Below are 16,465 nucleotides of genomic sequence, written 5' to 3' on the forward strand. Positions count from 1 at the left end.
GTATTTGTACATGGAACATTTATGTGAATTATGTTTACATTAATAAAAAAAAAAAGCTCTAATCCTACATGGTAAAAACGCTTCTTTTCTTTAGGATGCGTGTTCCTCTGCGTAGCTGATCCGCTCTTTTATTCATGGCAGTAGATAATTCATTTTCTCTTTATCCCTATCTTCCTTTACCATTCAGCGCCCTCCACCCACCCACCCACACACACACACACACACGCACACGCGCGCGCGCGCACACACACACGCTCCTCTTCTCCCTCTACACACCCCCCCTCCCTTGTGGAACTGTCACCTTTCTGCACCCGCTCAGTCCCTATTAAGGCCGACAGCCCATCTGCCGCCTGCCCCGCTAACAGCTCCCGTCGCTAACGCTAACGTGCACACACATCCACATCCGCTCAGACACACACAGAGGGCTACGTTCAACCCCACCTGCCCTGCTGCACATGCAGTCACACGCAGAGCAACATCGTCAGACGTATATGTATATCAATATATGCATCCGCTCAGTATTTATCGTCATCTAATGATTCTTTTAATTACTTCCAAATATCAAAAAGTCTGTACCAGACTTTTTTTCTTGATTTAAAACAGCCACTTTTGATCTTGCACATTAAGACTTTCCAGGCAAGTATAAGGCTGAGTGTTATCGGGAGTAAGTATAAATACTATAAGAACCATGTAAACGATCTAGAAAAGTCAGCAATTTGCAACAAGAAGTGCAGAAATGAAAATAGAACCGACAAGTTTATTTGCGAGCAGGAAACCAATGGGATCATTGGGAATTTTTAATGCAGCAGAGGAGATTGGCTAGTCTTTAGTTCAGTTATTTATTAGTGTTCATATCTGTATGTTTATCCATATTTATGCATACAAATTGTCTGTGTAACTGCAAGACGTCACACTACCCTGACGAGAGGAGTAATTAGGTAGGGCAGTTGCTGCTTTGTGTATATGTGTGTGTGTGTGTGTGTGTGTGTGAGTGTTGTGGCATTTGCTCCCTTCAGGGATAGGTGCGTTTTGCATTAGCAAGAATGGCAACTGTCTCATCAATCACTGCATCACCATGTCACACACACACACACACACGCACACACACATATGTACACACATACCATGGCATGGTCATTCTGTTCACAGATGGGCCAGCAACACATGAGCGAGTCACTGAGCATCAGAAAGACACCAACGATCTCCTTGCTTTCACACACACACACACACACACACACACACACACACCGCCACACATCCATAGTATGTCTGCATGTGCTGGTTCTTGTGCTGCTTACATGTACTGACAGGAGCGTGAAATAGGTTAGGTAGAATCACGTACATTAATGCGCCTTTCTTTTATTCTCTCCTTTACTTTACATGCATATTTAAATATTTATGATATGAGCTATTTCTTACATATATGAGTACTTGTGGGGTTGAATTTTTCAATTGACTTATTATTTGATGATGTTTAAAAAAAAATGTAAAATGTGTAAAATTCAGATTTTCATTTTACATATGTTTAGTACTGTGTTTCTATTTTAGTATACGATTCACATGTGCTGAATTAAATTTGTAAAAAGAAAGGGAAAAACGCCTCATGTAAAGGATTGTCTGTTGGCTTTAAGATGCTTTTTTAATGAATTTCATTCTTCTGAAATGAAAAAAGAACTAGGAAAATCAGATTATGTGGTTATAAAGCAATAAAGCAGAATCTCTTTCGGTAATCCTAAACAGTTTTAGTCCAGGTTAATACAAATATCAGACAGAGCTTTTTGTGGTGTCTCTAAAATATCATAATACAGACTAATCATAAAACTTTGTAAACTCAGGTTTTCTTTTCAGATGTATTTCTTGTGGTTCGTGATTTTTATGGTTTAAACCTAAATATAATAATATATTTCTCTGATTTCAGTCCCTGTCTAAAAAAGCTGTTACAGCGTCTGTTACTTCTAATGCAGTTAAGATGCCTGCAGCCAAAATGTGACAGTTGAACCCAAATGGCTGGTGATACATACACAGGACTTAAACTGTTGCACACAATGTAAACCCAAATCAAGATGAAAACACAGTACAGAACAATCTACAGCGTTTTCAAGCAAATACTTCATGTAGTCCGATTTCCATACAGCGCCTGTGGGCATACAATAAACACTAAGGGTAATGTTGTAATATTGTTGCAGAGATACCGTCATTAAAAATAAAAGTAAATCACCTCGCCGTCTGGTTTTTAGATGTCAGAAGTGGCCCTCGTCTTCAGTCTTGCAACCCACAGCAAAGTATCTGGGGTACTTCGGTCACAGTGTTAGCACACACAGGTGTGCAAGGGAGAAAATATTAATTCAGAATGTAAGCGGGAGGATCAGGAGAAGGTGATCGAATTTTGCCGCAAACCTGAGTTACTTGTTCGGCTAGAAAGTTTTTGATTGATTATAATGGTTTATAATTCCCAGCACCACATGCACCTCATAGTGGATATACTTTAGTCCTTGGTGTGACACCAGAACCACTTCTCCCACCACCACCACCACCACCTCCACCCAAAAACAAAAAAACAAAAAACAACAGAATTAATAGTTGGCTGTCTATATAGCATTGTGACACTGCAACCAAAGCCAATAAGTGTCTGAAGCAGCAGCAGCAGCAGAAAGATATCGATTCCTTCTATTCACCAGAGTGGAACTAAAACCTACATATTACACACCCTGGCCCTCCACCTCTCACTGAGCCAACCCAGCTCTGTGGATGGATAGAGGGATGGCTGTCAGACAAGTCATTGGTCTGTCTACCTGCCTGTCTATGTGGCCCTCACATAAACAGGAACCCACAGCGGGACAACATCTCACACTCAGACACACGTGCGTATGTGCTGGTTGTTTGTGTGGTAAACACGTGTCTATCAGTTTGCGACACATACCAACATCCTGCTCTGTTTACCGATACACTTTGCTGGAGGAAACACACACAAACAGGAGTGTCACAGTATAAAAAAAATAGAAAGACCTGAAAAAGAAAGATTATTTTATTCATTGTCTTTTAACTTCGATGCATAGCTCAAAGTGCTCCCTAATTTCTACTTTTACATGTTTGGGATGAAATTATTAGTTGGCTTCAGCTCTGTAATTCTTTGGTAAAGTTTTAATATTAAATCAATAATTATTCTTAGGTTAATTGGGCTAGTATTAGCAGACGTGATTATTATAATCGCTCTCATTAAGCAAAAGCATAAATGCTCAAAAGCAAGCACCTCTTCAGATCTTTGCACTATTTTTGAAGGATTAATTTCTTACTACATGTTTTCTTTCATATTTTAACAAATCTGAATTAGTATCTGTTTTTCTAGATTTTATCCACTGGTAGGAAACTGCTTTTCCTTCCACTTCCCTCGCTTCATTTTCCCCCGATAATTTAAAAGTAGGGCATTCAGATCATTTTATTACAAGCCCAGCCATGATGTAATTTTTTCTTTTCTTTTTTTTTTTTTGCTTCTTTTCTTTTTTTTAATTGTTTTTGTAAGGGATGCTTTTGATTCTGTTGCCTGTGGTGACCTTATCACCCTAGCGACAGCCCTGCTTCTGATGACGGCACTGGGTTTGATTGAAGGATGGCAGTTCTTCCTCTGATGCATTTACTTTTATATTTCCTCCATTTAAAAAGGTTTTTTGAGGTTAAAACTGGTAAAACTCGGGGACAAAAGTCTCATGTACTAGTTTAAAATTCTGATCTGTCCCCTGTGCGTCTGTCTGAGAGCTTCTCATCTTTCTGCCTACTTGAGATGCTCTCTGCAAATTGGCCTATGTGTAAATCTTGGACCTTTCTTTGTGTATTTATGTTTTTTCTTTTCTGCCTCTCTCTGTCCTAACTCTGCAGTTGCATAAATCATAATAGTTTTTTTCTTATGTTTACTGAGGGCTGAATGATTATGTGTGCTTGTTACTGGGCCCTTTCAAACACGCTCTGTAATTCAGTGGTCATCCACTTAATTGTAATTTTGTGTTGAAGATTTTTTTTGTTTTTCCATTTTTTCCATTTCAGTTTTGTTTCCTTGTCACTGTGTTGAGCTGAAGAAAGTATTTTATTAAAACAATAAAATGAAAAAGATTTTGTGTTTAGTTTAGTAGTGTTTTGTTTACTACAGCGCTTTAACCTTTTATCAGATTCTGGTACTGAGAAAGCAGAAACACACAAAAATGTAACTTGTCACTGTTTCTATTTTTTTTTCCTAAGTTTTATTTTGTTATTTTACCATTGCCCCTGAACAACTGATTTCAGTGTGATGTTACGTCCCTCTGCAGCCTCTAATCTGCTCAGTGTGTGATCAGATAGTTTTTGTGGCTTTTACACAACACATAGGAACCATGTCTCGGCTTTACAGTCCCACTTGCTGTTTTCCTACTTTTCTCTGTTGTATTGTCAGCGCCATCCTTATGTTTCTGACTTTGCTTCTGTCTACAGAATGAACTTATCGAAGGGGCCATTAGTGAACAGCAGCAGCGAAGATAACTCCAAGTCGTCTTATGGTAAATGCGGCGCTGGCGCCTGGAGAATGCACCAGAGCTACGATCCACTGGAGGCCAACCACATGAGAGACGCACATGCCCTCTACAACCCCAGGTAAGACAGACTGACAAGAAGACCACAGACACAAAAGAAGAAAGGGGGAATGACTTAAAAAGGGCAAAACAAAAGTGACTGAATCCATAAATCTACGTTGAGTTTTCTACAAAAGTCACACTTGACCTCTATAAACCTCGGAAGAAGAGAAAGAAAAGGCAAGCATTTGGAGACATCAAAAGCCAGTTTTTATTGGTCAGGATGTGTGCGTGTTTGAGACTATTTGGAGAGAACCAACTTTTCTCCACCATCTATTCAAATGTGGGGAGAACGACTGTGTGCATGTGTGTCTTTCTTTGTGTATTTTTTTCATTCATATGCCTTATCTGTTAAATTTGTTTGGAGTAATTTACATTTTTAACAACACTTTTTATGTTATCAGCTTTACAAACCATCTTCCGCTGTTCGTGTCACCAGTATTCTGTATTTTTATCTTCTTTTTGTTTTTTTTACCTGCCCTCTATTGGTTTCTTTAAATAATTCCCTATAAATCCAAGTTAAGGGTGATCTTCAGTGTCGTTTGGGATCAAGAAGGGGTTCCCCATGGTACGACCAAGCCTTTAATATCTACTCTTTTTTAATTTCAAATTTTGGGAAACCCTAACTCCCTACCTTTGGGAAAAAAATAATTCTCATTTAAACACCACAATATAGAAAACATACAAATCCACTGTAAACTATATGTTATGATTAAACAGTGCAACTAAAATGAGAATATTTTTTTCCCTAGTATATATAGAGTATCACAAGGAATTTGGATTCAACTTGTGGCTCAAGGACACTTCAGTAGTGCAAATGCGTCGCAGTGCAGAGGCTTTAAATCACATCGTTTTGTTGAAGGACATTCTCTTTTACCATTACAATTATTCTCCATGCCATCTGTATGTGCAGTCAAACCTGAATGCATGAAAAGCTTCAACCAAAGTGAAATTTCACTTTAAAGTTCTCCAACAAAACCAGTTCTGACTTTATGTTGTTCCGGGCAGGTTTTGCTGAGGCTGTCTTGCTTTATTTTTAGAGCTTAAACTGTAAATACGCTTCTTGTTTCATGTTTAAACACAGGAAATGTGTGACGCATTAAATATAGACAAACGTTATCATATCCTTCCTCCTCCTCTTTTGAAAGTTTCTCAGGATAAGAGATAGCATGACATGCCCTGAAAGCGAACGTTTAACTGTAAGTATGCGCTTTCTATATAATTTATATAATTCAGGGGTATTGGACTAGTATAAACAAATAAGTATATTATTACTGTGTTTAGTGTTACTTGTTGTACATTATTTCACTTTAAAAACAGCTGAATATATATTTAATTTAAATAGGCTATATTAGAACCTAGTGTAACCAAAAGTGGGTTTCCCAAACTTTGTCTGTCTGTTCTCCGGATCGTGTTTTCCCTCTCTGGATTTTGGACATTATGCTTCAAGATCTCACTGACTAACATGATTATCTTAAATGAACATTACTGTGATTTATTATGTTGTTATTATTGTTGTATTATTGCACATTCTTTAGGAACAATATCGATTAGTGCATTGTTAGGGTCTTGTGAAGCCCTTTAATTTTAAATGCATGTGTGTGTGTGTTCCTGTGTGCGCTGTAGACTGGGAAGTTTTAGTCCAATAGGATTTCAGGGTTAGTCTGGGTCAAGCCAATTAGAGGTCTGGCAAGCCATTCTCACGCAGACTTTCGGCCAGTCACCAGGAGGAGTGTTAGTAGCACAATGTGAGTGTGTTGGCAGACAGTGAAGTCTGGTGATGAGAGGTGTAAAGGTTTGCCAGGGGCTATGGAGTCAGTCCGTGGCTTGAAGTCACACAGTACATTTGTACACATGGATAGAGACACACTAGGTTCCAAAATGGGGAGCATTATTTCGCCTCTATGGTTCAAAACAAACTGCAAATTATATTGTTATTGTGAATTCGGCTGCTGCAAATATGCCAAGCCTACATGATGACATAACAGTGGGGGGAGTGGGGGGGGGGGGGGGGGGGGCAGCAGCACTGTGAAGTTGACAACTTGAGGATTTATCTCAAGACTTGTGCTGAAAAAATACAATCTGGGGATTTGCAATTCTGTTAAATGTTTAGAATTTTATTTCTCCTGAAACCGAGCTCAGAGTAGTCCTTTCTCATGGCAGGCAGCCTAACTTACCATAAGAAAAGTGTCCCTCCCAGTAAGACGTAACTGTGGGACAGGAATACCAGGACTCTAAATCTGAAGCACTTGAACTCAGCCATAGTTCATTACCTGTTATAGTTTATTATTATTTGTACTTATGTATGTCCATCTGTGACAAAGCAACACATTTTTTAAAAATTAAAAAATATTTAAAAATATTTTTAAAAAATGGCCTTAAAAAGCTAACACTAAATATTAAAGTACTAACACTAAATATTAAAGTAATAACACTAAATATTAAAGTACTAACACTAAATATTAAAGTAATAACACTAAATATTAAAGTACTAACACTAAATATTAAGGTAAAAGTCACCTTACCTAAGTTGAACCTTTACCCCTACACACACACACACACAGAATCACACACACACAACCACACGTTTTCACTTACACAGTAAAAGGAACACATTTTCTTACACACACATGCACTATAAGATCACAGGAACACTTCCTTAGGATATCTGACCTCCAACTGTGTTGATGGGATTTGGTCGTGAATTATATGCACTCTCTCTCACACACACTTGCACAGACACACACTTGAACAGCACAGACACACCGAAAATGAAAGAAATCCAGGTTCAGAAGGGACAATATTTAGAAATGAATTTAAATTAATTTAGATTTATAGCAGTGTTTTTATTTTATCTCTTAGAATAACTTTTTTTCATATCACAGATCTCTGTACAAAAAAAGCAAAGAAATAAATTTAATTTAATTTGAAGTTTTCTGGGGCCTTTTCTTGTATTAAAACTTTTTTGAATTCTAAAGAAATTTCTTAAATGCTTTTGGAGATCTGCAGTTTTCATTGGACAGCAACAATATTATTCCTCTTTTTATTTAGGCCATCAAACCATGGGAATGTGATTAATGTCAGGCAGCTAGAGTGCGCTTGAATACACACACACACTGTGCTGTAAACTGAGCCCAATGTAATCATAATGATAAAGCAGATTGCCTTAACACACAGATGGGCTTCCCAAAAGCTGTGTGTGTGTGTGTGTGTGTGTGTGTGTGTGTAAGTGTGGACAACGCTGATTGGATTGCAGATTTATAGAAGAGGATTACTGCAGGAGCAGAGAGAGAGAGACAGCGAGAGAGGGGAAAAGAGAGAGGGGGTTTCAGACACTCACCTCTCATTAACTTCCACCCTCTTCACCTCGTCTCGCCCTATTCTCAATCAAGGACAAGCACGCACATGTGCACACACATAGATATACACATTTAAAATCTTGTTTAAGTGGAGCATCTCGTTCTTTATATTTACCAATGATATGCTGATTCAGTATTTAAATCTTAGTAATTTGCAAGAACTTTCAAAAGTAAGAATCCTGCAGAATGCTGCAGCAAAAAGCATTACTGGGTAGTCATTTAAAAACAATACAGCCACATTTTAAAGAAAAAAGTTCTTGGTCACAAGACCAGAAAATGTCCCTTTTTTGTTGCAGTTCGCAAGATCTACGCCAGTTTTGAGCTTTGTATACCTATTATACTGAATGTAAAGTATATTCAAATACATGACATTTAAGGGAAAGACATTCATGAAGGTTCCAGATTAAAGAAAAACGGACAAAGGCGCAGTGTGAAGTGGACAGAAAGAAACAGCCAGAGACAGACAGAGAGACAGAGATGGCGAAAGACAGTGGGCACTGCAGCAAACCTGATTATGACTGGATGTGAATTAGATTCCCTAACAGATGGTCCAGGAGCGAGACTGTAAGGTGCATCAGCCAGCAGTGAGGGGAGGAAAAGGGGGAGGATAGAGGGCATGGGTGGGAGAGAGAGGGAAGAACAGGCCAGGAGGCTCGGAAGACGAGTGTCAACAGCAGCTTGTGGCAGGTCAAAATGGGCATTTACAGTGAAAATAATCTTGTTTCACATTTTTATTCTGTGAATTTGGAGACAGGTATTTCAAGTCTATCACTTTCTCTCTTTTTTTGCAGTATAAATGAAATAAAGTGATAATATACAGAAGTAAAAGTTAGGGCTGTTCGATATTACGATATATATCGGATGACGATATAAAAACGTCTATCGTTTCATTTTACGCTATCGTTTGTTTCGTGGTGTCGTAAAATAAACTGTTTACAGCAATATTTTTTTTATCATTTTGATGGTCACTGCAGTGGCTATATCAATTTCTTAAAGTTCTCTCTTTCTCTTATATTTAATATAACCACACTACGGACGGACAAGCGCCTGTTTTTATGCGTTGTGGTTAGCAACAACGACGGTAACACCATCGCGTGTCCGCTTGTTTATGTTCCACATAAACCTTTCACAATAAAGCTCAAGATCCTGTTGAGACTTTTCAAAATAAACTGAATCACGTGAAAGAGCAGATTATATACGGATGAGAATTAAAAAAGAGCCGTCAGGTGCTAAAAAATAAACCTTAGACTCAAACGTTAGAACAGGCTTTTCCCCACATCACGCCGTGTAATAAATACTCACAAAGAAAATGGCGGCCTTTACAACTTATGTCTAAAAATGTATAGTTTCATGCATCGGTTAAAACACTCGACTCCAGCTACATGACGCGCAGCTGGAAACACTTCCCGCAAGTCGAGCTGCCCGAGATTCACAGAATTTACAGAAAATGTTATATTTTTGTGATTTATATCGTTATCGGGACGATAGAATTCTTATATCGGGATATGAGATTTTGGTCATATCGCACAGCCCTAGTAAAAGTAATGAACTGGGAGAATCTTTTCAGTCATTGTATTTGGATATAAAGTAGTATTACATGTGTAAGGTTAAATATAATCTGTCTAGATGTATTATTTGTGGAATATTGAAGTAAACATTGAAACGCACACGTTGGATGGTGCCTGCTTAGGATTGATTTTCTCTATTTTCACAGCTGCTGTGGATTATTGTACATATTCTGGCTCTGCTTCTCTCTCACACCCTATGATGGATAGGTGTAAATCATCACAATCCTGTAGTGACAGACCAATTTCCCCAAATCTGATCTGCTTAAAGAATGCAGCTTTGACGCTCTACTCACTTGTGTCTCCTTTCCTCTCCTCTTCCACATTCCGTTTTCCCTTTTATTACACTTTTTTTCCCTTATTCCGTCTCAGATCGAGGACCATTTTACTTCACACACACATTCTCTCTCCCTACTTTTGCAGCACTGTGCTCTTTTCCCATCCCCTCCTTGCCTCTATCTCCCTTCCTCCCCTTCCTGTCTCACTGGCTCGTTCCTGTGTCACATTTGAAAGCCGTGTCATATTTACTAGAGTGAAAATCCTCTTTCACCATCTGCTTAATATAATGTGCTTTTAATCCGATGGGGCATATTTTGTTTTTAAACACTTTTTATTATACTTTTCCTCAATTTGATTTGATGTGGCGCCTTGCCCAGATCTCTGCCTGTCTCTGTATGAGAGAGAGAAAGCAGGAGAGCTGTACATCTCACTGTACACTGATAGTTAAGTGTGCGCGTGTGTGTTTGGGCGCGTGCTACAGTGCATGTGTGTTGGTGACAACAGCAAGTGTCAGTAAGTGTTTGGAAGGGCTGCTGCGCACCTAATGCTAAGTGATAACACTGCTAATCCACACATGCACATAGAAAGAGAGAAGAATGCTAACCTTGATCAATGACCTTTCTTTTATAAAGGAGCCAGCCTACATTTCATAAAACTGACACTCCTGAGTAAAGCATTCTTAACCATATCAATTGAACAAGCAGTGTGAATGTGTACGTTTATGTATTGAATGCATTTTATATATTGTTCAACTAATAAAATCTCTATGCGCATATTGCCGCCTTGGTTAGGTTGGTAATTTGCCACATGCAGTATCTCCTATAGACTTTACCCAGGAAGAGGATGTGTACAGTACTTTCTACTCTTCAGATTTCACAGCGCATAATATGAAATAAAAAAATAATAAAATACAACAACAGAACTTAAATAAACATCAAATTTTCAGTGATTTATGTAATAAATAAACATTTTTGATATGGTTAATCAGTGGCCCACTGTGCGCTGTATGAAGTCGAGCCATTTTAGAAATTTGAAGAATGGTTTTTACAGTAGACAACCATCCTTACAAATACAATGACATACAAAAGATAAAGGAGATGGAAAGGGAGCGAGAGAGGGCCAAACAGAAAGGTGAGGAGAGAGAGGGAGAAGGAGTGAGAGAGAGACACGGGAGACATGGTGACAGAGATAATGCCTGGCAGCAACATACTTATCAGCCAATGCTCCACAAGAAAATGACCTAAATCATCAAGATTCCCATCTGACACACACACACACACACAAACACTTCCATTGTTGCCCTGAACATGCTCCCCTTCTTTACATCTTTTTTTCATCTTTATATATAATAATAGACTGTATTTTATGCAGAGTACACAAGACTCTGTATAAATCCCTTGAAATTTTGTCATTAAAGAAGTGAATAGACGAGAAACAAAAAGCACGAGGAGAGCGGATGGTGAACTGAAAGTCTGCACATTGATGATTGAAAACTGGTATTTATATGAGCAGACTCAACATGATGCTCCTGAAAAGTTTGCAGTTTGAAAAGTACATAATTCTTAATCAATGGAGAGAGGCTGAGAACACCCGGCGTGTTTTGCTTCCCACTGCCTCTCCAATCACATAGGGATCCGTGTGTTATTCTCTAGACTACAGCTTTAGACCCAGTAGAATATCTCCCTAAGTCTTTCTCGCTTTTTTGTAACACTGCGTGTGAACCATGTATTTGCATCTGTCACATTTAGATTCATACTAGAATTCACAGAAACACAGGAATATATAGACACACACTCACACTTCCTTTCCTCTGCCAGTCTTTACAGCCCAACAGCCCATCGGGCAGAATGTGTTTTAGCCATTGTCAAATTGATTGTATGTAATCAGGGGTTTATTCTGCAGCCAATGAACTGAATTACAGGTTTCCTGCCCTGACTAACACTGTAACAATTGATCTGCTCCCTGGTGTGTGTGTGTGTGTGTGTGTGTGTGTGTGTGTGTGTGTGTGTGTGTGTGTGTGTGTGTGTGTGTGTGTGTGTGTGTGTGTGTGTGTGTGTGTGTGTGTGTGTGCGTGCGTGCGTGCATCTTGTGCGACAGGATAGAGAGACGGAGAAGAAATGATAGGGGGTGTTTGTGTGTGAGAAGTAGAAACGACGACAGAGAGAGATTGAGACCTAAAAGGAGCAAAAAAGAGAGGGGAAAGAGAGAGCCCAGTAGGAGGGAGAGTGGTTTAGATTGACTGTCGCTGTTGGAGTTTTTATTTTGTCTTTTATTCATTTTTGTCACTGAAAACAACTATAATCACCCACACACTGTGATTCCACACACATAAAACCCACACTGAAACAACGCATAGCTTTTTTTTTCTGAGCTCTATTTCACTGCTTTTAAACTATGCAGTTATCTTGCAGAATGCACAAGATAAAACACAGGTTCAAAGTTAGACTCACAGTATTTGCTGTATGTACGTGACCGATACATGATTTCAGCCACCACAAAGCAAAAAGTGGACGTGTCATTGCTTGTAATTGCATAAGAGTGGTCACCTACGTCTTTGAAATTGCTGTGTGCAATTGTTGTGTTCCTATTTTTGCCAAAGCATATATTCACTACTGTATCAAACTGACATGGAGTTCAACAACCCTCCAAAGATAGGAGACTGTTTAAAATAGAGAGAGAGAAAGAAAAACAAACTGAACAGTATAAGTGTTGAAAAAGCAATTCAATATATTGATGAAATCATTCTATTCATTTGACTATGACAATGTAAATGTAAATGCTTTTTGCTCCTGTTCCCCTCCTTACTCCATTCTTTAATTCAATGTATTTTCTTTTATGTCTTCCACCCTTCCTTCACTTCCTCTCCCTCCCAAAGCATTGCTGGTATCATCTAGATAGAATTGTGTAAGGTTTTCTCTCACTGTTTTTTCCCCCCTTTTTGCTTATTGGACTGTGTGTTCTTATCAGCATTGAGAGCACAATGCTTGGTGTGATGGAAAGGTATTAGCCAAGCCGAGGTAGCTACATTGTCAGCACTTCTTCCTGCTCTGTCTCTGTTGCTCCCACTTCTCCTTCTTCTCTGTTTCTCTCTCCGCTTCTTCTGCTCTTCTTATTTTTAGCTGTTCTTTTTTTTTGCTTTTTTTTTTTTGGAGATATGTTTTGTAAGCAGTAAGGCAGTGAAAGCCATCACATCTTTATACCATCCGAAGCCAAAGTTTGGCAACGTATAATTAAATGCAGCTTTGTCATTTTAAATTCCCATGACACTTGTTATGGTAATACTTTTACTCGGTAATGCTATTTCGGAGATCCGGCCCTTTAGAAACATTGACAGAAGAGCCCAGGGCAAGCAAAATAAGCAACCAGACAATCAGAGAAGTTATCAACAAACTGAGAGTTATCTTTTGGTAGTGACAAGCCGATGTTAAAATGACTAAAAAGACTAGTTAGTTCTCTTCTCTTCTCTTCTCTTCTCTTCTCTTCTCTTCTCTTCTCTTCTCTTCTCTTCTCTTCTGCTATTATGATCCTCAGCCCAGTAGGGGTGGGTGAAAACAGTTTAGAGTTGTTTGAGGATCAGTTTGTGTTTATGGCTGCCATCTAGCGAGGTAGTTGTTCAAAGATTGTATATAATAAAGCAGTGCAAGTGCACACAGAAACACAGACTAAAAGAGCGCACAGCAAACAGCACAGAGCGAGGCAGAGAGTAGTTTCTCTAATACGATGATTGTATGTTTGTCCCCGCCAGTTGTCAGGCCACTGCATCACCCTACCACTGTAATGACAGCTTGTCATACTAAAGTGGCCCACCTTCTTTCAAAACACACAAAAAAGCATTTCTTTCTTCTTTCTTCCTTTCTTCCTTTCCTCCCCATGCCTCCACATATTCATCTTTTATGAGTAACTGTGCCTTCCTTCAAGTGAGAAATGAAAAAAATAAATAGGCCTGTAAAGAGAGAGAAAATGACAGGGATCGACTTGGAAATGGATACAAGCAAAGGCGGTCATTTGTGTGTGTGTGTGTGTGTGTTTGTGTGTGTGCTGGTGTGGTCTCCCTCAATAAGAGACACCTAAATAGAATATTCAGTGTCTGCAAGAACTAAACAGCGACTTTGGCCGCTTTAAAAATGGTCAGTTTTATAATTCGCATTACTGCTAAAATATAAACCTAAATAAATCCGCTCAACCTCATTTGCTAATCTTTTTTGTTTGTTTGTTTGTTTACGGTTGCATTAAAAAAAGCATTGGCGCCTTAGCCATTTTCCCTAAAATTATACAAAATATACAAAAAATACATTAAATGCAATAAGTTTGTTAGTGCAAAGTGATTATTTTATGCTATAACCACGCTTCTTTTTTGCCGTACATGATGCATAGTGCTGTTTAATATAGAGCAATCAGCTTATGTGCTAATTACTTGACTATATTTGTAACTGTGTAGGTTTCAATATCACGAGCATCAAAATCTTGAAGATGGCAAAAAGAAAATGACGTTAAAACCGTATTTTTTAACGGAACTGAGAAGAACCGTTAATACCAAAATGTGATTACTTTGCTTCCTTGTGTTTTACTGTTATCATCTCATAAAACACTGCTTACATCTTTAAGCCCTGTCTGAATAAAGGCAAAGAACAGCAAACACATTCGAGCTGTTTCCACTTTATTTACATTTCTTTAAACACCTAAAAACCTAAAGAATTGATTAAAAAGAGACCCAACCCCTTCTCTCTCTTCACACTCATCTGAAGAGCAGACAAGCACAATAAGACTGCTCTTTCAGCACTGAGCCATCGCTACATAGCACCATAATTATACTGATAACATACATACATAAATGCATTCAACCTCTCGCTCGGCACAGCGCACTGGCTGTGATTTCTTAATCTTCTTTCCTCTTCTCCTCTCCTCTGCATGCGTGTCTTCTTTTTTTATTCTTTTTTATTCCTCCCCCTTCGACTGCCATTATTTTTCATTTATAAGCACAGTTAGAGAGCGCGAGAGAGCACTGAGGAAAAAAAAAGACCAGATAGAGGGAAAAGGGGGAGAAGAAACTGGAATGGAGAACGGAAAGATAGATAGATGAGAATTTGAGAGAGAAGGAAAAAAGCGCCTGAGATCTTTTGGCACTTAAACTCTTTCGCTTAATGGTACTCAGAGGGATTGACGGTCAAAAGGAGGGGCCACAAAAGAGCATAAAGAGTGAGAAAGGAGAGATTAAATCATCACCATCACATCATCTACTTAAATGGTTCTACTCTCTTTTTCTGTCACCACTGTTTTTCATCCCATAGACACAGGACACAGACATCCTCTTGCGATCTCTTTCCTTTCCATTTACACTTTTTTCTGTACCACCTGATACTGTCTATGCTTCTGCCTTTCCTTCTATATGTCTCCATAGACTCTCTTTCTATCCCTAATTTTCTCTTCCTTGATTTGTGTCCAAACCTTTCTCACAATGTCAGCCTCATTCCAAACTGAAGGCCCAACTTAGCATCAGATAAATGGATTTATAGACACTGGTGAATACCGCAAACCCACGATAAATGGAGTCACTGAATTAAAAGAACCTCCAGCAAGGGTTTAATATATGATGAAAAAGGTGAAAAGGGCCAAAGCATTCTATATCATAAATGTCAATTCACATTTGAACGGGAAAATTTCAGAGGAAAAGAGTGTTTCCTACATTACAATGCGTTTGCAGGTTTTTTGCAGGCCTTCTTTCTGCATATCAGTCATTTTAAAGCTGAGATGCAAATTAAAAGAAAAGGTGTTGTTTGTCAGTAGACAATCATCAGTCATTGCAGTCCTGCAACTACTCTTTTTTTCCCCATTCTGTCTGTCTTTTGCATTAGCTGTCTGCCTTTCTGTTTTCCTGTCTATATCCATTCTTCATTCCCCCACCTGAACAGCTCCCCATTCTCCAACCAGGCACTGTCTGTGTTTTATGGGTCCCTGTAGAACGGGGATCTTTTACAGGCCGACTGGACTTTAGAAGCCCCTCGTTTAGCAGCATCCTGCCTTAATTAAAAACCCCTTTTGTGCTTTCTGCCTTTAACAATGAAAGGGGAGAGAGAAGGGAGGGAGGGCAGGGTTAGAGAGACAGAGAGTAGTAATGCGTAGAGGAAGAGAAAGAGTGGGCAGAGACAGAGAAAGAGAGACAGTCAGAGATGGGAGTGAATAGAAAGTGATAGGGAGAGAGGCAGATAGATAGTAAGGTAGACAAAGGGAAGGATGGAGAGATATGGACAGAGAGAAGATAGCCGTTAATTACAACTGCCATTAACAAGACACCAGCCTCCTTAGGGAGTGGAAGAAGGAAAAGCAGGAAAGGAAGGAGGGAGATACGAAAGGGAAGGAGAATATAAGAATAGTACTACAGTGATAGTCTGGCTCTGATTAGTGAGTTTTATTTAATACATACAAAATATGCATACATTTATTGTTTTGCATCGCGCAGCTTTTAGGAACTTTTTAGACTGTAAGCTGTGCTTGAATATGACAATGTATGTCTCTTTGTGTATGTGCTGTCTTTGGGATGACTGAGCAGCAGAGGAGCTGCTTACTGATTACCTTCATGTAGAACACGCTGCTATTGACTGGAGGGTGACGGATGATCTTGGCCCCGTGGATGGGGATGTGTTTGTGGTACTCTAGATGCCGCTCCGCT

At 39.0% G+C, this 16,465-nt stretch overlaps 1 protein-coding gene across 7 annotated transcripts in view; it reads left to right on the top strand.

The window, feature by feature from the left end:
- Positions 1–16,465, top strand: part of esrrga (estrogen-related receptor gamma a) — a 156,839-nt gene that overhangs the window by 90,268 nt on the left and 50,106 nt on the right. For all 7 annotated transcript variants that reach the window (XM_035910948.2, XM_087834026.1, XM_087833853.1 and 4 more), the window contains one exon: positions 4,459–4,617. In XM_035910948.2, coding sequence (XP_035766841.2) covers positions 4,459–4,617 — 159 coding nt within the window. The remainder of the gene's footprint in view (positions 1–4,458; positions 4,618–16,465) is intronic.

This window comes from Neolamprologus brichardi, chromosome 1 (genome assembly GCF_056152115.1).
Source record: "Neolamprologus brichardi isolate AB-2024 chromosome 1, ASM5615211v1, whole genome shotgun sequence".
Lineage (NCBI taxonomy): Eukaryota > Metazoa > Chordata > Actinopteri > Cichliformes > Cichlidae > Neolamprologus > Neolamprologus brichardi.